General features: G+C 44.0%; 1 protein-coding gene across 4 annotated transcripts in view; it reads left to right on the forward strand.

Moving 5' to 3' along the window:
- The window catches only part of RUNX1 (RUNX family transcription factor 1), a 162,288-nt gene that overhangs the window by 122,683 nt on the left and 16,600 nt on the right, over positions 1-23,005 (forward strand). For 3 of the 4 annotated variants that reach the window (XM_088523369.1, XM_088523378.1, XM_088523389.1), the window contains one exon: positions 8,668-8,859. The exons of the other annotated variant lie outside the window; for it this stretch is intronic. In XM_088523369.1, the coding sequence (XP_088379495.1) occupies positions 8,668-8,859 (192 nt within the window). The remainder of the gene's footprint in view (positions 1-8,667; positions 8,860-23,005) is intronic. 4 annotated transcript variants of the gene reach the window in all.

Raw genomic sequence — 23,005 nt, forward strand, 5'->3', positions numbered from 1 at the left:
AGGAGCAAAGCTTTTCACAAGTTGTCAAAGTCTGAATAGTCAACATCTGGGGGGGGGGGATAAATTTACTTTTTTGTTTCCAAATTCCTCTGGTTTATGTAAACAGTGAGCCACAGGACTTGACCTTTCCATTCTAGGTCCCTTGTTGAACTCTATATTAGGCTGAATTATGGAGACTTTTTACTATGTAGGGGTATTTTAGTGGGATGATTAAAGGCGTTTCTGTGAAAGCTATTTCTCTAACTTCCAATTGCATGATGTTTGTGCGACTCACTTTCCTCCATTTGCTTATCCTCTCAAAGGCACTGCAAAGTAGGGAAATACCATCACCCTCCACAGTATAAAGTCACACAGAGAGGGAAGGGCTCCAGATCATCCCACTGAAGTCAAGCACGCAATTAGGGTGCCTGCATTAGTAGCTTCAACCCCTGTGTTCAGTGGAGCCAGCAAAGGACTGTTCAGCTGGAGGATCATTCCTTGCAGTCTGCAAGTTGTGTTTCTGCAGCTCTTTCTTTGGATAGAGGTGTCTTTTTGTGCTTGTATTTTCTTTTCCTTTTTTTTTTTTTTTTTGGGTTGTTTGCTTGGTTGGCTGGTTGTGTTTCATTCTGCACCTATTCTTTCATGCATATCTTCAGCTATTATGTCTCAGCCCATGTCTGGAGGGTATTCTTATGGCAGTTTGTACGTGTGGGAAGATGCAAACTATAAAGAAACAAAGAGGCTTTTGGCAATGTGTTGCTTAAGTTGGGAGGTATTCAAACTTTGTCAAGGAGTCAGGATTTTTAAAGTATATACATTGACATAGGGGAAAGAAAAAAGAAAGGGAAGGGTATAATTTTGTAGACTAATTTAGCTTCCACAAACAACTTCCCTCAAAAGTCCAAACACCCAGTTCCCCTGCTTTTGTTTCACCGAGCTGACCTAATTCCTAAGGTGAACTCACAAAATAAGTGTACTTCTGCAGCAACAACAACAACAGAAAAGGCACATATATGTCAGAGTCATTAGAAATTTTGGTGGGTCCATGGCAAGCAAGATTTGTTGTTGTTGTTGTTAAGATTTAAATAGAAATGTGCTTGTGCATTGCTTTGTGTTTGTATACCACAAGCCTTGTTAACAGAGCTGTGGGGGAGCATATTTCCTGCCTCAGTTAGTTTTTCCAGACTGTTCCTTTCTGTCTGGTGCACCCCAGGATAAATGTGAGACGTGCTCATCAGCAAAGCAAAGGCTCCATCAGCAAGAGAGACCCAAGCCAAAACGGCCCATAGCGTTGCCATTAGTGTGCACAGCTTGAGTGAGGAAGGCAGAGCCCCAATTTCTTCCTTTTATCAGGCAGTGCATGTGCCCTGTTTCTTCAAATGTGGTTCTCAAAACATGGATCTTAAAAACAGGCATTGGTTTCCAGGGAAAGCTCCCCGGCTGCATTTAAATAGCAAAATATGGATAGAAACAGGATGAGAATGGGCCCCATCTTATAGTTAGAGCACACATCTGGAAAATAGGAAATGGAAGTTTGTTTTCTAGTGTAGATCAGGTAAGACAGGGTTTGATTCTGGCTCTCCCACATGCTCTGATTTATTCTAGTGTGGGACGCTGTCTCATCAGAAATTTGTGACTTCCTTTACTTACAGTGTTTGCCGGTGTGTTTTTTTTTAAATGGTGCCGATTTAAACAAGAAGTCGTAATAAAAAAATAGTGCCGGGAGTGTTTAACTACTGTTGAAAAACACAGCAAAAGAGAAGCACGGTCGGTCGGTCGGGCCTCGCAGTGTGACTGGCCCTCGGCGGGGGCAGCAAGCTGTGCGGTGCAGACTGCGGGCGCAGCACGGAGCAGAGCGCGCCGTGGCAGCGTGTGTTTACCTTGCCGGTGTCGCTGGCGCTGCACTCGCTCCCCTCCAAATTGGATTATCCGGTGGAAAAATGGAACGCCCATCAAAGGATCGTACCTGAAATACCGAATGTGTCTGCAGTTACTCAGAGTAACAAACGGATTTTCCATAGAAGCGCGGAGAGAGCGAGGTGTGCCAGGGAGCTGATAGAAGAAGTGCATCTAGAAGGGCCTCCAGTGTGAGTCAGTCTGTGTTCGACATTACGCCGCGGTGGCAGTATTTGGCACTTGGCTTTTAGAGGGCATCTGGGTGTCAGCCTGTGTATCATTCATTGTGTCCAGCAAGTGCTGTAGGTGCCTAATACCCGGTGTCATCTGTGCGTCTCCCTGCGCCACGTGCCTATGGTCAGGTTGGATCTGATGAGCAACACTGATTCTGTTCGTAATTACAGACAGGGCACTAAAACACTTAGTGTAATATCCTGTCTGCCATGATGTTCCTGCTCTCAGGAAGGAAGGCTTTAGTTGTACAATGCTTAAGTGAAACAACAAAAAATATAATCACTGAGGAGTCTACTCTTCAGTTAAGCTCTGACTACCAGCACCATTATTTTCCCTCATTGCAGCATTAATTTTAACTGAGGAAAAAGAAACTGACCTGCGCTGTGTCTTATCCTTATTTTAGAGTTCTTCATTATATATTTGAATGCTGTATAAGGGTTTGGTGTGCTATGGTGCTCTACTTTGTCAATTGCGCTAATTCCTGGATGGAGTAAAAGCCTTTACCAACTGATGGTGGCTAGACAGGAAAACACTGTTTGGATTGCTTTTATCATTATTATTTTACTTTTATTATTTTATTTTTATTTTATTTTTATGTAGAATCCTATGGGCCGCCACATGATAATGCTGACTGCAAAGAAGCTAAGCATGTACATATGCCTTTGCAGGATCAGGTTTGTGGATGCACATGTTAAAACACAGCAATGTCTTCTCAGAAAATTCGTAAGAGATGCTATTTCTGTGGAGATATAAAATGAGAGAAAAAAAATGTGCAAAATACCGTTATTTTTTATCTGAGACATTGTTAGGTAGGAAAATATCTATGTTTCATGTATATAAGAGACTATTGTTAGCTAAAAAATACTTTTTGCAAGTGGGATAGCTGTTTTTCAAGCATTAGCATTTCCTGTCTTGGCAGTAACAGAGAATCACTATACTTTTATTCATTTTTGTTTGCAAGACTGTATAACTTTTTGCACTAAAGATGGTGTGCTACCATGCCGATGAAGAATGTGAAAGAGTATATTTTCTTCTCATCCTTCACTACAGACAAAAATAATTGGATTTATTTTAACTCAGTAGTACAAAACAATGGTTACCACTTTATTAACTGGACACAATGAAACATGGCTTATTTTCTACTCAACTAGAGCTGGAGCCAAACCAAATCCCTGAATGCAAACAACCCTGAAATGCAGAGATGTTTGGATCGGGTTCCAAAATGGTTCAAAGGTGGGTGAGCTTCCACTGAACCCAAGCATAGGGTCTGATCACTCACTCCGGCCTCTGGCAATGTCTGGAGAGACACTCGGTTTTCCTGTGTGTAATCCAACTTTCAGCTTGCACGCTGGGTTAAAAGCCTCCATTCCAGGCCTGGCATGAGGAGGGTGGAGAGCTCTAACCCTGCACCACGTGGGGAAGAGGAGGGCTGAGAGGCAAGAGGAAGGCTTTCTGCTCCGTTCTGGGAGAAGGGCGTCTGCCGCATTGAGCTCCCCCCGTGCTGTCTACACACAAGCAAAATCAGCTCCTTTGGGGCAGAAAACCTGTAGATTAAACACACAAAGAAGTGGGGTGTTTCTATTTGGCCCAGGTGCTCGGCAGCTGTGAGCCAGCGAATGTGCAGTGAGGCAGCGGGCGCGCAGGCCCCTGTGTGCGAGGAGCTCCCAGCACGCCAGCTCCATCGGGGAGATCTGCGAGTGTTGGGGGTAACCAGCAGCAGGGTTCACTCATCCTGTCACCCTGTTAAAACAGAAAGAAAAATACAACTGGTCTAATCCCTTGCAGCAATACTCACTTGTAAAATAATACTGACTATCCGCAAGAATTTCAGTAGCTTGACCTGAGAGAGCAGGGACTCTGATGGTCTTCTGTCTTTCCTTAGCTCCTGTTTTACCTGATGCTCTCCATGTGGATATGAAAGGAGTTTAGGGATGCTTAAACTAAGTAGACTGAGATGAACGTAACTAGAGTCCTGTGTCGCTTCCCAGCCCTCCAGGCAGCTGGGATGGCTGCTGCCAGCCCTCAGCTCACAGTGAGCACTCGAGGTGCTCGGGAACCTCGGGGGGCTGCCAAGACACTGCGTCGCTGTCGCGGTCAGATCCCGCACTCCAACCTGGTGGCCATGGGCCAGGCTGCAGGCTCCACACTCTCTTAAAGTCTATAAAACTGCATTTTCCTCCCACTAAGAGGGAATTGACTTTCATGTTGTGTTGCTGTAAAAGGAACAGGAAAGCTAATGTTGTCTTCACACACCTTGTTTAATATGCTTTGTAAAAATATCCACCTGAGCTCACTGAGACAGTATTTAACAGGGATAAGAAAAAAGAAAAAAAAAGACCCCAGACCCCTTGGTTTAGCCTAGTAGGCTGAATGTCCTATTTATTCTAATCAAAATCCCAAACATTGCACTAACAGCCTGACCCTACCACCCAAGGGAAAAATCCTGGTATCCTTCCCTTTCTACCTGCAGCCTAAGATGGACAAAACCACACCACAGGGAGCAATGGGCAGGGAAGGAGCACACCTGGGAGTGCCCACAGCAAGCAAAGACTTTAGTCGGGCTCTCTGAGCTCTGCACCCACTTCACCTTTTACAAAAGCTTAATGTTTAGCTGTCGTAAATAAAGTTAATTCCGATTTGTAGAATTAAGTGACAAATCCTTGTGGCCATGGTATCAGCTCAGTAGAGCTCCAGCGGTTTACACCAGTGGAAGATTTGGCCCACAGTAGAAGAAAACAGCATGAAAAGAATATAGCAAATTGTCAAATTGACTAACGTGTTTGGTGAAGTAAGGAAAAGTGGGTGATAAAAACTTCCACATATTTCTTTCACCTTAGCAGTTGTAAAAGCCTGCAAGGTTTTCTGCCCCTTCTTGAGGTTCCTGTTACTGGTTTTGTGCTTCTATGCTGTGAAGGGCTGCTTCATGGTGCTGCTCCTTATTTCAGGGGTGGCAACATATGGAGGCACTGCTTCTTGCTAAACGCCTCCCTGCCACTCTTTTTTTCATCATTCAACACGTTAATCTTCTCAAAAGGGGAAGCCTGGTTTTGTGGTTATAGTGCTAAACTAGGAGTCAAGCGTCTGCCACAGGTTCACTGTCTGACCACAGGCAAGTCAACTCATTTCTCTGTGATTCAGTTTTCCACCCATAAAACAGGGATAATAATAGTCCTGTGCCTTTTCAGGGGTGAGTTGAGGATAACTTGCCTGCTCTTTAAGCAAGGTGTTTAGAGAGTAACTTCAAAGTAAAGCTAATAAACATGAAAATACAAGTCATCCTAGCAAAGCTCTGCCTGTGCATTTATAGTGGCTAGGCAAAAACATTTATATTTGTTAACATTTTTGTGACACAGTCTTCCCTTTCACGCTGCAGACCTGCATGACCTACAGCAGTCAGCAAGGGAGAAAAGTTTAAGTATCTTTTCCGATTAAAATTAAAAATAACAGCCCCTTTTGGAGCTTCTTCCCCTGCTCGCTGTAGACGAGCTGGTTGGCTCAGGGTGAGCTCGAGCCTGCCCACCCTGCCTTATTCTGTGCCAGCGAGACCTACATACAGGGCATAGAGACTTTGCACAAGACGCAGAGAGCTGGTTATGACCTCGCCAGCCTTAATGCAGCCCTTGCTGTGTGCACTTCAGAGGAGCTATTTACCTGTGCAGGGGTCTGCGGGGACGTGGGGGTTGCACTGCCAAGGTTGCACGCCAAGCAGGTAAAACACCAGAGCCAGGAGAGCAGCATCTGGCAGGTCGGAGGGGAAAGCAGCGTGTAAGGAGGTCAAGCATCACATGGGTGCATGGAGTTAACAGCAGAAAATGTCTGAACTGAATCTGAAGTTAGGAATAAATTACATTGTGGGGTATGGGTTTGGAAGGATCTCGTTCTTGGCTCCACAGGCCCTTTGCTTCAACCTGCTGAAGCTTAAAATACTTCAAATGCATGAGGTGTTTTACATATGTACACATTTGGTGTGACTCTGTGTGTTTGCATTCAACTCCAGTGTCATGAGCCAAAGGCTTGAAACAGCGTCCAGATTTGCACTGCTGACGAATGAAGCATTTGCTCTTGACCAACCAGAATTTCAGATAAAAGTACTTTTCATCTTTCATCTCTCTCACTTTTTTTTGAAGCCCTAGTGGGTCTCTTTAATGGTGAAACCACTTCTGTATAACATGCCTTTTTATATTTTAATTTTTTCTTCTTCTTGGGATAATTTATAGCACAGTGTGGAATCTGAGACAGTTCAAGCTGTGCCAAAGGGCCTGGCAACAGGAAGAAAAGCTGAGCCACTGTGATTTAGAACCATAATGCAAGTTATAAAACTTAATTTTAGAAATTCAGCTACTGGGAACTGCTTTTAAATGTACATTTTCCTTTTAGTATATAAAATGTTTCTGTGTCTTGATTAAACTATTAAGGTGGTGTGAAAGAGTGCTCTGTAGAGTAAGGGGCATGCAGAGTTTTTCCAAGGTGATTTGCTACTTATTCACTGATATACAAAATTGGCAACTGGACTTATGCAGATGTTTATATATTAATGCTGTGGGAACATGTGGAATAGGGCTTTGTGGATTATTAAAGTGGGTACTTGCCACAGGAGGAGCAATGACCACCTCTGCAGACGGAGGAGGGAAATGCAGAGACACCCACAAAAGGCAGCTATTTGTGACAAATAAATGAAAATTAGGAGCAGTTAGATCCTGTGGTATAAAGAGAGACTGCAAATAATGTTGCCTTCTTCAGCCAAATAGGTAGAAATAAAGATGTCATCTTGTTTGACCTCTGGGATAGAGATTTGACCTACATTCACTTATGGGGAATATTCTCCTTCTGTATAGGAAGAAAGGGGAAGGGATAAGCCACAAAAATTCACAAAGCAATTGATTTGTTGGAATAAATGGAAAGTGTAGAAATGAGATTGGGTTTGGGGTAAAAAAAAAAAGAGGGAAGATGACATCCACTGCTCCATAAGAAGGTCCCCAAGTGGAAGGTGCCCAAAATGACACTTTTGGAGCCAGGGATCCAAGTGCATTGATTAAACATAGGTGGGGTCTGTGAGTTTCCTCGCAGATTCGTTACAGTCAGTATCTTGCCTTCCATTTGGAGAGGGCTTCTTTAAAGGATAACTTGTTTTTCAGAGGTGATCCATTTGTGGTCTTTCTGCTTAAACCAATGAACAAGGGGCTGGTTCCAGTGATCTTTTAGGAAAAAAGTCCACTTAGGGGGTAAAAAAAAAAAGTATCAAGGGGAATTTTGATTGCACCTAGTTGGGATCAGGCTGAAATATCTCATTCCAGACATTTCACCAAACAGAAGTCTGTGAGGGAAATTTCTATTTTGACCCTAAAACATGGTGTCAGCAGATGTCCAGGATAAGATATGCTAATGATGAAGGATATCTTATAAAACTGAAAACCACAAGACACAAAAGTGCTTTGCAAAATGGTGACAATAGGTTAACTTTTAAGAGGTATTTGTAGGGGCAGAGAGAAAGCAAAAAATTTTAAGTTGTGCTTTCATGTTGCCTGCTGAAGAGCAAGATGGAGATTAGATGAGGCATCCTTCCTCTATGTCGTATACTCACTTTTTGTGGTTACTGAACAGCAGGGCATTTTATAACAGGGACACTCACAAAGGATCCCAGAGCACAGGCATGAGTCAGAAATTTACTTCCTTATCCTTTTTATGTTGCTCATTGCTGTTAGAGCTTATCTTGAAAACTGTCCAACCCATAGTGAGAGATGTCTCTACCACTCCACCTCAATCCAGACATGGTCTGGAGGTGCTTGCTGGGCTGGATGCGTGCCTTTCCATGCCTTCTCCATCCCTTGGCACTCTTGAGGCCATGGTGCCAGAGCTTCACAGGCAGCTCCAAGGGGCTGCCCTTGGGGAGTGTTGGGCCCTCTAACTCCCACACAGCCGTGGCCAAGAGTACTGTAAGGTCAGTGTTTGTCCTCGTACCGTAGGAGGCACAGTCGCACCTCATTTTTTGATAACTCCACACACCTTGAAAAGAAACTTACTTTTCCCACAGTTTCAATCCTGCCAGTTTCTCTCTATAAATTCATTGCTAAATGATTCAAAATTTCAATTTGTTTAGATGTGTTATTTTATAGCATCGTAGTACTTACCAAAGTACCACACGTTATCACCATCTGGGATTGAATTTTTAATGTTTCTCCTGTGCAGGTGTAGCCCAGGGCCCACTGAAAAAGCTTCCTCTTTTTATCCATCTGGCCAGAGCTTCCCCCTTTTAAAAAAATGTTTCTTCCCCCGCTATGACATATAAGAGAGGAGTGTGCAATTTCCAGTAGATCTGTTTTTCTAGAGCAGGCCATGTCCTGTAGAAGGTGGCCTTCCCTGTGCTACGGTTACAATGCATGACTTGTTTGTATCTCCTATTCTTGTAGAGCTATCATTCAGTTTAATTTCAGACATCCACTAGCTGGTTAGGCACCTCGCCAGGGGATTGGGGTAAGAAAAAACAGTCAACCGACTTCGTATGTGAGCCATATTCTTCAGTGAGATTTTCTCATCTTTTTCCCCCCCCTCCCACAATAGGACATCGTCAGAAAATAGATGAGCAGACAAAGCCCGGCAGCTTGTCCTTTTCAGAGCGCCTGAGTGAACTGGAGCAGTTGCGTCGTACGGCCATGAGGGTCAGCCCACATCACCCAGCCCCCACACCCAACCCGCGAGCTTCCTTGAACCACACCACTGCTTTTAACCCTCAGCCTCAGAGTCAGATTCAGGGTAAGTACCCGACCTCCCCGCCTCGCTCGCCCGGCAGCGCCCGTGCAGTCCGCAGAGCTTGGCGCCCCCGCGGCGCTCACCCCGTCACCTCCCGCTTCTCCCAGGCTCTTGCAGCAGCCCCAGGACATGGTGGTAGCAGCCAAGGTGGTAGCACGGCGGGCAGAGCTGCCCGAGTGGAGCATCGGTGTTGACCTTTATGGTCCGCAAACACAACCGTAACCGTGGCAGGGTAGGAGGCCGAGCGAGGGAAAGCCACGGGAGCAGATTCTCTCCTTTCCCTTATGCCATCTGGGGAGGTGGGAGGAGAGCAAGGAGGGGCTTCGTTGGAGATGTCTGCATTTTTATAAATCCAACAGCTTTTAAGGGGTATGTCATGCCTCATTTTTGCCTTGTCAGAACAGTTCATGGTGGTAACCTCAAATACAGCAGAACTGTAGTGCTTCAAGTCTTTGTTTTCTTGCAAAGATACCATATTCCAGAATTTTTCTGTATGTGTCAGAATATTTCCTGATGGATATTCACCAAGTCACTGTGTACTTGAATGAGAGAGAAATACTTTCCATGGCTTGTTTTGATTTTTCCCAGGAAGGCAAGAGCAAAGAAAGCTTTTCAGAGTGTCTTGCCACATGAAGGCAGCCACTTGGAGCTAAGTATGGACAGGCTGGTTTGGGTGTATTTCTGTTGCCAATAGTCAATTTTGTTCAAATGAAAACCTGCAAAATGGTGACTCAGGAGTCAAATTTTCTCCAAGGTGCAGGATCAGATGATGTTAATGAAAGCAAGCAATAGTCTAAGATCTTACCTGCTGGATTTGAGAGTGTCACTGCTAAGATCCGGTCTGTCAGTGAAACCAGCTGAAGCACAGTGAGCAGTGACTCAGATCTCTAAACTATCAGGTAGTATGTATTTTGCAGAATATATTATCAACATGCAGATGAATAATGAAATGCATCTAAAGTGCATGTAAAGGACAGTATTTGCTTTTTTTGAGAGCTGTTCCTCATAGAGTTTTGCTTTATTCTTCCTGCCAGAAGGAAATTATCTTAATCTAGGTTCTCTGCTGGTGTTTTGGAAAGAACCAGTTACCATGAAGTGGAATCAGTATTTTTGTCAGCATTTATTTTAAAATCAGGATACTCTTTGCTGCATACCGGAAAAGGTGTTGCTTACATAATGCAATGCTTGTTGCATCTTTTTATTTCCAGGGCTAACAAGTTATTTGGCCTGGTAAAGTCTACTGCAAATGTGCAGTTAACTTCACTGCAAGTAGATGTGGGCATTTTTGAAAAGTGTGGGAAATAAATCAACATGTTCTGTATGGTACAGCAAAAAGAGGCATCCACGAGACTTAGAAGGACCACTCGGGTCCTTTCCTTCCTGGAACAGTGCCAGGTTGCTCAGGCAAAGAATCTCATTCCACATGTACAACTCCTGACAGTCCCCTCACTTAGTTTGCTAATTTGTGGAGTGAACCAAGTGGGATTTCTCCCACATTTCTCATGCACAGATCTGTTCCTATAAAGAAAAATGCATGTATTATTATAGCTACTCAGCAGTGAGCGGCAACGTGGGTGGAGGCACTAGTTGCAGACTTGCATTCTTCAGCTTCCTTGGAACACTCTATGCTTATATGCGGAGTATCAGGTTTAACATCGAGTGTCCCTCTTTCCCTGCGGTGTTTTCAAGTTGTACAAGTTTGGAGTGATAGGCCTTCCGTGCTCATCTAGAGATTCAGCTGCTCTCTCCAGAAATATATTCAGTACGTTGCTCTGCTTCGCGTTTTACAAACAGGGTTTGAATGCACTTCACCTGTGAACCTAGCTCAGAAAATGATAGCAATGAACTGCCAATGTTTCCTTCTTGATACTCTCTTTTTAAATTATCAGACTGCTTTCTTTGTGTTCTGCTTTTCCTTTGCCTATGAAATTCACACAGCAGCCCAGTGACAGTCTGAGCAACTTGTTGAGGCTTGCAGTCACTACCAGACTAGGACTGAAGTTACTCTCATTTAGGATTTTTTTCTCTGCTACAGTTGCTTTTTAATTTACTGAACACATCTTCTTAGATTACATCATCAGAGCAGGGTAAAATGGCTATGATTGGTACCTAAGCATTCTCCTCAGTGATCATCACCTCAGGGGGTTGATCTCTAGCGAGTCAGGATATTTTCATTTTTTAACTTTACATCATTACTTTTCATTAACATCATTACTTTTCAGAATGCAGGCCCCCAAAATGAAATGCTTCTGACATATTCTGTAGCATTGCTGTACTGACATGTATACTTATTTGCATGGTGAAACACTTTTATTAAACCACTGTCACTGAAGAGAGCACAGGGTGCCTTTTTTATAGACAGAAGGCAAAAAAAGGCACACATTGCTAGCTTCTAAACACTAGCATTAAACTTTGCTTTAACTCAAACCAGTATGAATCACAGGCTACTCCTCTCTTCATCCAAGTCTAATTATCCTTTTTTAAAAAACAAAACTAGCTCAAAATAGACATCTCAGACTAGTTCTTGGATTTAAAGGGGCAGGTTGCCATGCCACTAAACCACGGTTTATTTGTTGAGGTTTTCATCTATAAAAGGATTGAGGTTAATTTTAACTTCCTATTTTACCAGGTTTTGAATTTGAACATAAAGCTGCTTGTGTCATGGATACAAGTCTAAGCAAGTTAAGAGACCATAAATTGCTATAATCGAGTTTTATGCTTCTTTCATATCACAAGGAGGGATAAAGTACACCTGTTCATTTAAAAACTCTAACCATAACCAATTCACAGACAAAAGGGGAACAGAAGGGGAGAAAAAGCTTGTACCACCTCACACATGTTTTAAGTTGAAAGATTACTTTGTGCAAGTACTTTGTGCAAGCATACAATGTCAAAGGATTTGACCTCCGCTCACAGGAGTATGGAAATTCAGTTAAAGTTCAAAACCCAGCTAACACTTCAACCTTAACTCACTCCTGCCTTTTCTCAGACAGGGGAAGAAAATAGAGCTATGCTTTGAACTGTTATTTATGAAAGTTTGGTTAGGACCTTTGATGAGCATTTTTATAAATATGTATAGAGAGAGAAGGAGATGTAAAATATAAATATACATGTATCTGTATGTCATGGTTGAGTTTCTCCTAATACCAGTAACAACCAGAAAGTAAATATATCCTTTGTGACTTCAGAATGGTTAGTGTTAACCACAGCAGGTAGATCCATAATTAGCAGGTAGATCCATAATTCAGGCATTTTACAAATGTCCATTTATATGGTTTTCATATAGCACTTTTTTTTCAGGGCAAATAGGAATATTTTAAATGTGTAAATAATCAGTCCAAGGAGATACTCCTGGTGAGGTAGTAATGCAGACTCCCTAAATACTGTAAATAATTTCTAATTGGTAGGGTTAGGAATATCTTACAAAAATGCAAAGAGTTGAGTAACATCATGTTTCCAATTGATAATTTATTATTCATAGGTTAGAAAAGTACAATTAAGCTATATTTCCTGTGTTGGGAAAACAATCATTATAATCACTACATGCTTCTGTTTCTGTTTACACTTTCATAGCCTTAAAAATGTCTGAGCTTGCTCACTCGGGTCTTTTTTTTTTTTTTTTTTTGGTAACCTTATATGCTAAGTTTCAGCAGGGGCCACATTTTTATGACCAAGTCTAAAATCCCTGGAAACAAGAGTCTGTAATAAAATTGCTGACAGATCTTTAACCTAAGCAGTAGAATTAGCACCTACAGCAAAATAACAGAGATCATTTAAAGACCAACTCTTTGAATTAGTAAGAAATGTAGAGACTGTGAGGTTATTTTGTTGCCAGCCAGCCTTTTGTCTTCTTCCAGGTGCAACGCGCTTTGTTTAAGAGACATTTCAAGGTCTTTGCTATCAGAATCTTGTTCCACCAAAAACAGCCCACGTTTATCTGGGTTCCCATGAAGCAGTGAAACACAGTAGGGGAGTCAAGGGCGATGCTGAAGCACATGGAATTAAACCGGCTTTGCTCTTACTGCAACTGTATCCTGCCCCAAATTTTAGTATTTCCCCCTTTAAATCATCGTAACAGGCCGTGGGTTAGTAGAGCTCCAAGTGTGCACAGGGCAGCGGTTCACACTGGTCTGGCAGCCCGTGCTGGGCTCCTGCCTCACGGGCCCGCTGCGGCAGGTGGCCATTTTGAGGTGCTTTTGAGGACCCTCTTTGGCACACTCACCGCTTCCTGGCAAGGCAGATAAACAGGCTCCCGAGAGGAGGACACCGGCCCTTTCCAAGGTGCCACACGCCAAATGTCTGTATTTTTACATGCCCCTTGGGCAGGCCCATGTCTCCCTCGCTTTCGCTTACTGGCATGCACTTCCTTGGCCGCTGCGCACTCGCTTGCGGGGAGCCCGGGGTGCTTTGATGGCATGTCACCATGTTCCCGCTTGATTAACTGCCTGACCTCTGCAGCCCAAAACACACTCCCCTCCGTGTGCCGAGCAAGCCCGGCACGAAGCTGGTATCGCTCCTATCACTTCCGCGCCCGCCTTCCCCCCACCTTACCCCCCAAATGTCCCAGGACCCCGGGACCCCAGAACCCAGGAACCCAGGTTCTGCATCAGGAGGCAGCTCACATATGTTTTATTGGTAAGTCAGGGAAGATCCCTCTGGAGAGGGTCCCCCCTCTTAGCACCTGGCTCACAGGGTGAGCAGCCAAGGTGCAGAAGGAGGGGAGTCTTCATTCCCTGTCTCCTCGTCCCTCCTTCTAGCTACCAGGTTGCTTCTCTGCTTTCTCCGCACGCCCTTGCCTGGCTGAGGATAGGGCAGGAAGGAGAGGTGAAGCGGCCCCAGAGCCGTGAGCCCAGCAAGTGCAAGTGCCAGAGCCACTGGAGGTCACAGGAAGTTTGTGGAAATAGTGGTGATTTCACAAAATATTTTGCAAACCAAAGCTGTTTAGCTGGATGGTTTCCAACCAGCCCTGCCGAGAAGGAAATTTTGTGGAGAGAAATGTCTTTTTTTTACAGAAAGTACAGTATGTTTCTTTGATTCGCATTTATGTCTCGGCAGATAATACTTTAGATATTGCTATGAATAACCTCAGCCATTTTTAAAGGGGGCAATATTATTAGTAACAGACGCACCATGCTATTTATTCTTTGTGTCACAACCCAGCTCTCATAAGAGAGATGAGCATAGTGGTATGTGAATCAGATTAGCCAACTTGCAACAATTCTTCTTTTATTCAGTCTAGCAGAATACTGGAACATAGAATCATAGAATCATTAAGGTTGGAAGGGACCTTTGGAAATCATTTAGTGCAGCCCCCCTGCACACAGAGGGTCACTACAGCATGTGGCACAGGATTGCATCCAAGTGGACTTTGAGTATCTCCATGTTTTAGGAAGTTTGCTCTAAAGTGTAAACTAAAATGGAGCCTCAGAAATGTCACTTTTTACATTTGCAGAAGCACAGAAGTGAGCTGCAAAATTGTCTGGCATTTCTGACCAAGCAAGACTTCTCATTTTGCTGCAGAACTGACCCCCCTCATATTTGTGCCTTAGAGAAAATTTAGGAGGTAATAGGATATATAATAATAGAGAAGAAAAAGACAACTTGTAAATGTCAGTCTGGTAAAGATATATGCAAGATGTGTTGTAAAACAACTAAATTCTCAGCTTTGTATTGACCTTTCTTTCTTGGCCCCAGCTCTTCACTTTGGTTTTTTGCCTAGTCATGTGTGGAATTAGGCTCCTTGCAGAAAAATGCACATCTTTCATTTGTTTTGCAAAGTTCTTAATACATTTGGGTTCTATCCAAATATTAATTTTGTCAGGGATAAGATTTTGTTACTGTGATATGTTATCTCTGCAAAGGCTTTGCTTATCTGCAAGGTTCTTTCTACCAGGACTCAAGAGGGGTTGTTATATCCAGAAGTAACCCAGAAATAAGAGCTATCCTGCAGAATTCCCTCTCTTTGGTGTTAGAAGTCTTCATTTGGGCATCACCATCTCTTGCCATCTCAACTGCCAGAAACAGGCCACCGATTATGTCACGTTTACATTCAGTAGATGGGGTACTGCATTAACGGTACTGTAGAAGGTGTTAGAAAAATCTTATCTGAGGTATAGAAAAAGACTGGTCATCCTGTGTTCAGGAAGAATTAATTCAGGCTGCAGCAGGTGCAAAGGAGGGCTGTTAGTTTGACAAGCAGAATAGAGACCTCACTTTAGAAATGAGGCCAGCAGAGCCAGCTTTATTTAGCAGAGCAAAACAAAGGCTGAGAGGGATGATAATTACAACCAGTAAACACAGCAGAGAGGTGTAACAGCAGGGAGGGAGAAAAAACGTTTGCACTGAAGAACAACATTGGCTGAAGAACAAGCGGTTAGCCTGTAAACTGACCATGAATGAATTTAGGCTGGAAATTGGAAGATAGTTCCTAGGTATCAGAGCAGTAAATTCTGGCAGCCTTCCAGTGGACTATTAGCAGCTGAAAGATGTAATTCAAGAGGATACTCACTATGTTATGTATGTGCAGAATATTAGAAGTGTCTGGGCTTCATCATCCAGGAAATGCATTGGGGGCCTTTTTTTTTCACCCCCCATTTTATCAGTTCTCTGCACCTGTGGCTCCCCTGAGTCAACACAAGAAACATTTCATCCTCCCATATAGGCAATGGCAGCTCCGTGATCTTCTCAATTCTTTGCTCACTTGAATTGCAGAGACAAGATAAAGTCACTGCCTGCAAACTCCTAATGAGTTTCTTACTCCGCCTTCAATCAGGTCTTAAGGAGTTCTCCAAATGAAGCTCATTTTACATAGAGATTCAGCCAGCCGTCCAGCCACAGCTCTGCCAGCACAAACTCCAGCGAGCCTAGCGTGCTGGCAGCCCAGAGCATAAATCTCAGCCTTTGCCTGTTAAGGGGAAGACTTTTTCACTTCAGAGCAGCAGGAAATCATCATGGACATCCAGTGCGTTCTCCCTGTCGTCACCTCCGTGCACCTCAGGTGCTACAATTCTTTCCCTTCGAGCCACAGATTTATTCCTCCTATGTCTGTTCTCATTCAGGGCAGAACAAGGTGAGGAAGCAAGTTCCTGGTAGAGGTTCAGGCAGCGTGCCCAGCTCCAGGGCATAAGCCTTGCTCAAGAATCTTCCCTGTCTCATTATTTTCAGCTCTAGAAAAAAAAAGAATGATATGCTTCAGCTTTTTTCATCAACTTAAAGCACTAATGGAAAGAGTTATGCAATGGTGTAATGGTAGTCCAGAGTATTTCCAAGTGTCGATATATTTAAAAGATACCAATCTTTATATTTCAATTGCCTGGCACTTTCTGAGATTAAAAAAGCAGTAGACAAAGCAACAAATATGTTCTCACTCCTCAAGCAACATCTCCACTTACACAGTTTTTCCCCTGTTTTTTTTTTTTCACCTCATCCTCGGCACAAAGCATCCTAAAGGACAACTCTAACTAAAGTTTTAAGGCAGAAATCAAAAACTTTAGAGTTCTGCATTTTGTTCTCAGCTGTGCAGGTTGTTTTGTATGTCTTTTGGCAAGCTATCTAGACTTTGATTAAAAAAAAAAAGGAGGGGGGGTCAGGAAAAATGGGCAAACAAAAAAGCGTTTCTCAGCAAGATTTTGGAAAGATCATGCCCAAGCATCCAGGCATCAGAGAAATCAGTGATAGATACTGAGATGCCTTTGGAAGACTGTAAAGCTGTGTATCTGAATCTTTTAGACACCTATAAGATTTGGCAGCTCATGCCCAGCCACTGCTTGATTTTTCATGAATCAGTGCATGTCTTTTACCACATGAGAACCATTTTGAGATGATGGATGCTGCTAAGAGAAATAGAGTTTGCAGGTAGGAACAAGTATCCCCGTTTCTGTCTTTAACTTGCACAACAATTCTCTCTGTTTTGTTTTGTTTTGTCGTTTCTGATTCTGTAAGCCAAAATCCCTTCTCCGTTATATCACTGCAAAACTGGAATCACTGTTTGACTTGATGCAGTAATCTTGTACTGCCCAGGGTTAGTGCTATTGGTAGTAACTGTGACCATCAGAGAAGACAGTGAATTATATAGGTTTATGTCTTGCTTCTTTAGTTCTCCTCTCATTTAGTAGCAATGCCAGTCAGCAGCTTCAAGTGGAGACTCTGGGTGCTGATTTCTGGGACAACTGAAATGTCTCAACGTCTTTCAGGTTTGCAGCTTTAACGCAGTTTCCTCTGAGACACGCAGTGAGATTTCATGTCTGCCATTTAGGGTAGCTGTGTCACTGGGCTCTTACTAGTTTTCCATGGGAACGCCTTGCTCTGGAAGGCCAGCTCACTGCTCTCCATGCCCCGCACCAAATCTCACCTTCTACATTGGCACGTTGAAGTTGTGAAAAGCAGATATCCCTGCCTGACTCCAAGGCAGGTGCTCCCACTGTCCTGAACTTTGGAGAGCAGCAAGAGGTGGTGTGTTTCAGTGTTTTAGCACTGGAGGCAAATACCACTTGCTTTTGGATTATTCTTTACTGGCCCTGGAAGCATATTCCTGGCCTTTGAATAGACCAATTGTGATGAAGATTAAAAGCGCTGATTGCAAAACTCTGGTAAATAAAATCTCTCTTAGTTCTTTACTGACAAACCCAGTTTCTTTCCATAGCATTCTCTGCCTTAATCCCCTCCTGGCAGAACATAGCATGTTTTGATACCAGAGCTCAAATTACCTCCCATGGTAAATAAAACAAACAAAAAATAAATAAGGGCTCCTTACCCTAAAAACAAACACCCACTGAAACCAGCTTGTTATTCAGCTAGTACTACCCATGTGCCAGAAGATACCACTGTGATTTTGTAATTGAATATATTATTTTCCCTCAGATACCGTGCTAAGCCTTTCCAAACTAATGCTAAGGGGCTAGAGCAGGATGACCACTGACACCGTTGCTGTGTGTCCCCTAGAACATGAAGGAGGAAGAAATGAGTAGACTAAAGTTAATACTCAGATATTCGAGTGCTGGCTTCTTCCAAGTGGTGCTGGACTGCGCAGCAGTTCAGGGAACCGCCAGGAAAACTCGCGGTTTCACAGCCAGCTTTACCACAGGTGAAAACGCCGCCGCTGGCCTGAGTCATGCGGGCTGCGTGCAGACGGCTAGACTTGGGGAGAGTGATATCAGCCTCCCCGCTCCGTGGGAGGCTGCGCTGTCTGCTGCCAGCAGTCACCAAATCCGGGTAATCCCAGCCCCTCGCCGCGGCACACGATGGCTTTAGGCCGGCCCTGCTTGGAGCCGACGTGCTGGCTCCGCACGCGGCCCTACGGCCCCACAGCCTGGGGCTCGGGTTTCGCTTCTGCTCGGCCGCGCTGGCACCCCCCTGCTTTCCTCAGGAGGGAACTTTCATCCCAGGGGCGGAGGGGCTTCTTTCACAGTGTGAAGCACAGATAGGTCCTCGTTGCTTCTGCTGCTTCTTTTCAATGGGATATCACTTCCAGCAGATCCTTCGTGAAGTTCCTGTGTGTCTAAAAGGCTCAAGGCTGCTCTTACATGACTGAGCACACAGCGCACCCTTAGTAAGCTTGTAAATGAGTTTCCCCGAGCAATTCATCACGTTATGACTCCTGTAAACACAGGTTGTTTGGCTGCAAAGAACAGTGTGCTGCGCTGCACTGTGTAAAAACAGCTCTGTGAAGCGCGCTATATACCCAAGCAGATGAGTGTCCCTCTGACCATTTTCATTTAATTTATACACCCCTTCACATAAAAGCATTGGGAAGCATCAGCATAGGCTATTAAACCATATAAAATCTGTGGGGTTTGCTGTGACTTGATTTGTAATGCTAAATGCCGAGGGGTATTTCAGAGGTTTGCTTGTTTTATCTGCACTGGGCAAGATTTCCAGTCCAAGAGGGGTTACTCTGAGGTGCTCAACTTCAGAGGCCTGGGTGTCAGAAAGTGCTGAGCAGTATCTACAAAGTGAGACGCTTGGAAAGTCTTTAATTAAGCACCCAAAAATGCAAATGGGTCACTAGATACACTGTGGAATTTTGCCATTGCCTTTTAACATCCTTTGCTTTTCTGAATAAGCGTATCACAGCTTTTAGAGACGACTCGGTCAGCTTAGGTTCCCTCAGCCTCTTGCAGATCACATTCATCACATTCATCATTCTTCAGATTCTGTTCATAATCACTGCCAACCAAAGAAAATTAAACCAAAAATCCTCTGCACAGCAAAAAGTTACACATTCAGTGAAAACTGTCCAGTTGTCAATATTCAACAAAGTTGCTACGAATTGCCATATTCTGCGGACTGTAGAGAAGACAATGTTTTGTCAGAAGTGACGCTTTATTTTGTCGGTGTGATGATGCTTTGCAGCAAAGTGAACCAGTTTAGCATTTATGATGATTTCAGTTGTCATTTGTATAAGATCGCTGGAGTTTATTTAACGTTAAATATTGCAACGCAAGCATGCCAGTGCATATGCGAGCTCCCAGGAATATGTGGGATTGGAGTTGCTGGGGGAAGGGGTTTTTTGCCATCTCAAAAGGGCGCTCACCTCTCTCCCTAACCAGGAGAGATTTGTCCTTAGAGATGACTGCGGGATCAAGGATAACTAAGACTGAACACAGGGAAAGGAGGCCGACAAAGTGTCTCCTGTGAAGGTGTTGCATCTCAGACATGAAGCATGCTGGAAGCAAACAGTGTGTGCGTGCTCAGGGATGCTTTACCAACACGCCTGCACGTTGCAACTTTCCTATGCGGTGTCAGGAAACTGGGCAGGCTCCTGTGCAGAGATGGAGCAGACCACGCAGAGCGAGCGTGGCACGGACAGCTGGGGAACGGAGCCGCTGATCTTCGTAATCCGTCACTGCTAAGGACAGGGGTGCAGGGAGGCCACGAGGCAGAGCCGGGCAGAGGCGGCCGGCAAAGGCCAGGCCGTCGCCAGCGCGTCTGCGGCCACCCTGGGGTGACAGCTGCGCGCGGCGCCGCGGCCGCACTCTCCTTGGCCTGCCCGGCCCGCGGCTCCTCTCCTGCTGCTGCCGCTGCCCAGGCGCATGGGGCAGCCGGGCCTGCACTAGGAGTGAGGCCAGAGCAGGTGGGAGAAGTAAAGGCAGGGAGGAGAGAGGGCAAAAACAGGTTTTCCTGGAAGAGCAAAGGAAATATATCTGTGGAAAAGCAAAAAAAAAAAAAAAAAAAAAAAAAAAGAAAGAAAGAAAGAAAGAAACAGCTGTGCTAATTCTTGTGCTTGTTTGATCATGTTCAGAGCCTCTTAAACTTCTACAGGAGGGAGCGATGTTTTTTCGCGAGGGCGGTGTGCACAAAATGTGCGTTCATGTGAGCTCTGCATTTGAACACTAAACATTTCCCCAAAATGTAATTCCGTCCCTCCTGTACTTGGAATAAAGTGATTTTACAAGAAGCGCTGCCTCCAAACAGCGAGCAAAAGAAGCGCTGTTGGGGCAAGATAGGGCAAATGTAAATGTGTCTGAGCTAGCTGCTCCACCCAACCTCTCATCTTTATATGAAAAAAAAAAAAAAGTTTCCAATAACTGAAACAGGCAAGGTCTGATCTGCACAGACGGTCTGCAGGCATCTGCCCAAGAAGCTGACGGTTGGCTGGTACATCCTCATCTGATTTATGTTGTGTGTGTGTTAAGCCTTAAATTGTTGAGTCTCTGGCTGGCTTCAGCGGTATTACTGGATGGTTGGTGTATGTTTTCAGCTCACAGAGCTGGCTCTGATACTGGGGCTGTTGGCTCTGAATCAATCCCAATCTCACACCTGTCTGAGACAATGAGGGCCTTGTTACGTACATCTCCACCAAAGGCTGTCATACAACTTATTTTTCACATTTGAAGACAGAGGAAAAAAAACACTGAAGGGAGGACTGAGGAAACGCTGTCTCCTTACAAGACACATTGCCCCGTGCTTTGATGCAGCATGCCCCTCTTTTTTTTTTTGTTTGGCAAATATTTTAACCAAACAAAACCAAGGGAATCATCATGAAGTGTATAGCTTAAGCCTGACATGTCAATGTAAGGACTGGCCTCCAAGGACATATCTTCTAGGACCATTTTGGTGGATTAGACAGGGGTGGCAGATAGTAGGTTGCCCCACACTTACTGGTAGATTTACCTCTAGCTGGGTTATCACTTATCTTCTTCTTATCAGTTGACCTAGCACATGTGCCGTTTGCCTGGCGTTTGGGGGCCATTTCTTGAGTACTCACTGGTGATGAGAGCAGCTGGGCTTGGGTGTCATTGTGACTGAAGTCATCTGCCTCTGGGCACCGAGGTAGCTCAGCTCGGGTGGAGGATCAGGATGGCTGTTAGCTCCAGAGATGAAAGCTGGAGTCTGCTTTTTGCCATGGCAGTCCATCTTTCTCCATGTTCCCTCCTCCAGGTCTTTTGCTCTGCTGTCCTAGACGTACAATGTGTGAAAATGCTGCTGTCGGTTAGTTCTTTCGGAGCGTTGTTTCAATTGAAGTTGGATTTGTTTTCTAGTTCTGCTCTGGTCAGGTGGTACTAGTCCTAAACTAGGTGGTTCTAGTCCTAAACTGGGCCTTTTTCTGTCCTTTCTGTTGTGTCCTTCTTTCCACTGAGGGCAAGTGACAGGAGGCAGGGAGAGCAGTCATGTCCCACAGGGCTTGATTTTGTTTCTGTTTTTGGCTTGCAGTGAGTACATTAGTGGTGATTTTCTACCAATTCAAATAGGAACCCTATGGCTGAGCCTATCGAAGAGGAGTTTGCTCTCCACTCTTGAAATAGCCTGAAAGTGTAGTGGGGCCTTTCAGCCTTTTCCCATACCCCATATTCCTGGGTATATGGGGCTAATTATGCTTCCTCATTTGACAGAGCTGTTGCAGTGGGCACATCAGCCTGCAGATGTGCACATCACAGCCATGAAAGCAACTGGGTCAATACTTACCCATACTTTCCCACTTTCAGTTTTATGCTTTCCCTTACATATCCTGGTTGCTTCCATTTTGGCCAGCACCAGTGCTGATTCCTGGCCGTGACTATGCAGATGTGAGCATGTACATGAATACATGTACGTATGAAATGCACTGCAGCGTCTTTTTGTGTCTCTTCATCTTGACTCTTACCACTTTCTCTATTCTTCTTCCTTTTTGAGGAGGAAAACAGGCAGGAAAGAGACAAGTGTGAGGCACTGGAACTCTATTCCTATTCACTGAGCTTTAGAAGGTAGAGGATTAAACCAAAAAGAGAGCTTTTCAACCAGTGTTAGCTGGCACTGCTCTGCTAACTAGGCCAGCTGAGTATCCATCCTTGCACCTTGCCAGGGTGGTCTTCAGCATAAAAAATAAATGATTAACTATGCAGTGAGTGAACATTAAGACAGATGGTAAAATATACTTCTGTTGGTACTTGCACACCTTTGTTTAAGAACACAGGAAAGGCCCTGCGGTGATGAAATGCAGACAGGAGTGTGATGTTATCTTGCACCTATAAACCTTGCGCTGAGTCCACTGGTGGCCACTATCCAGAACTGCTGAGTTCAGACGCACTGGGTTTGTACTCAGTGCAAATGGCGCTTTCAGTCTTTAGTAAACAGCGTTTTTGCCCCAAGGCCCAAATCCTTCAAACATTTGCCTAGGTAATTGTCTGTTTTTGCCTTCTAGTGTCTCATCATCAGCTTATCTCTAAGTTCAGACTGGCTAAATGAGCATGTGGGAATGAGGGAAGAGCTTCTGGAGGATGGGGGAATAAACCATTTTGCATTTAATTCACTGGCAGAAGAAACTAGTGCAGGTTCAGTTAGATGATCGTTTAGGATCATGTTGGGGAAAGATGAGTAATACAGTATATTAATTTAAACAGATTAAAGAGCCCCAGAAATGAAAATAGTTCTTTTTTGTTGTTGTTTCGGCAATTCCAAAATATTAACAACCACCAAGAAAAAAATACTATTTTCTGGTTGAATGTATGGTTTCAAAAAGTTTGGCAATGTTTTGGGTTTTGAAAGTATAGGCATAAAACATTTCTTTTAGGAACATTTCTTAAGTTTTTTTTTTTGTTTTCTTCACCCATACCAGACAAATAATCCAAAATACAACTAACTTGCTATAGTCTGAAATCTTCATGTAGAGATTTTTTTTCCCCAAATTTAAAATAAATTAATTTCTTGCTGCCACTTTGGTTGTTAACTTAAA

The sequence above is a fragment of the Tinamus guttatus genome, unplaced genomic scaffold (genome assembly GCF_059628265.1).
Source record: "Tinamus guttatus ecotype Peru unplaced genomic scaffold, ASM5962826v1 Tinamus_guttatus_pri_ptg000013l, whole genome shotgun sequence".
Classification (NCBI taxonomy): Eukaryota; Metazoa; Chordata; class Aves; order Tinamiformes; family Tinamidae; genus Tinamus; species Tinamus guttatus.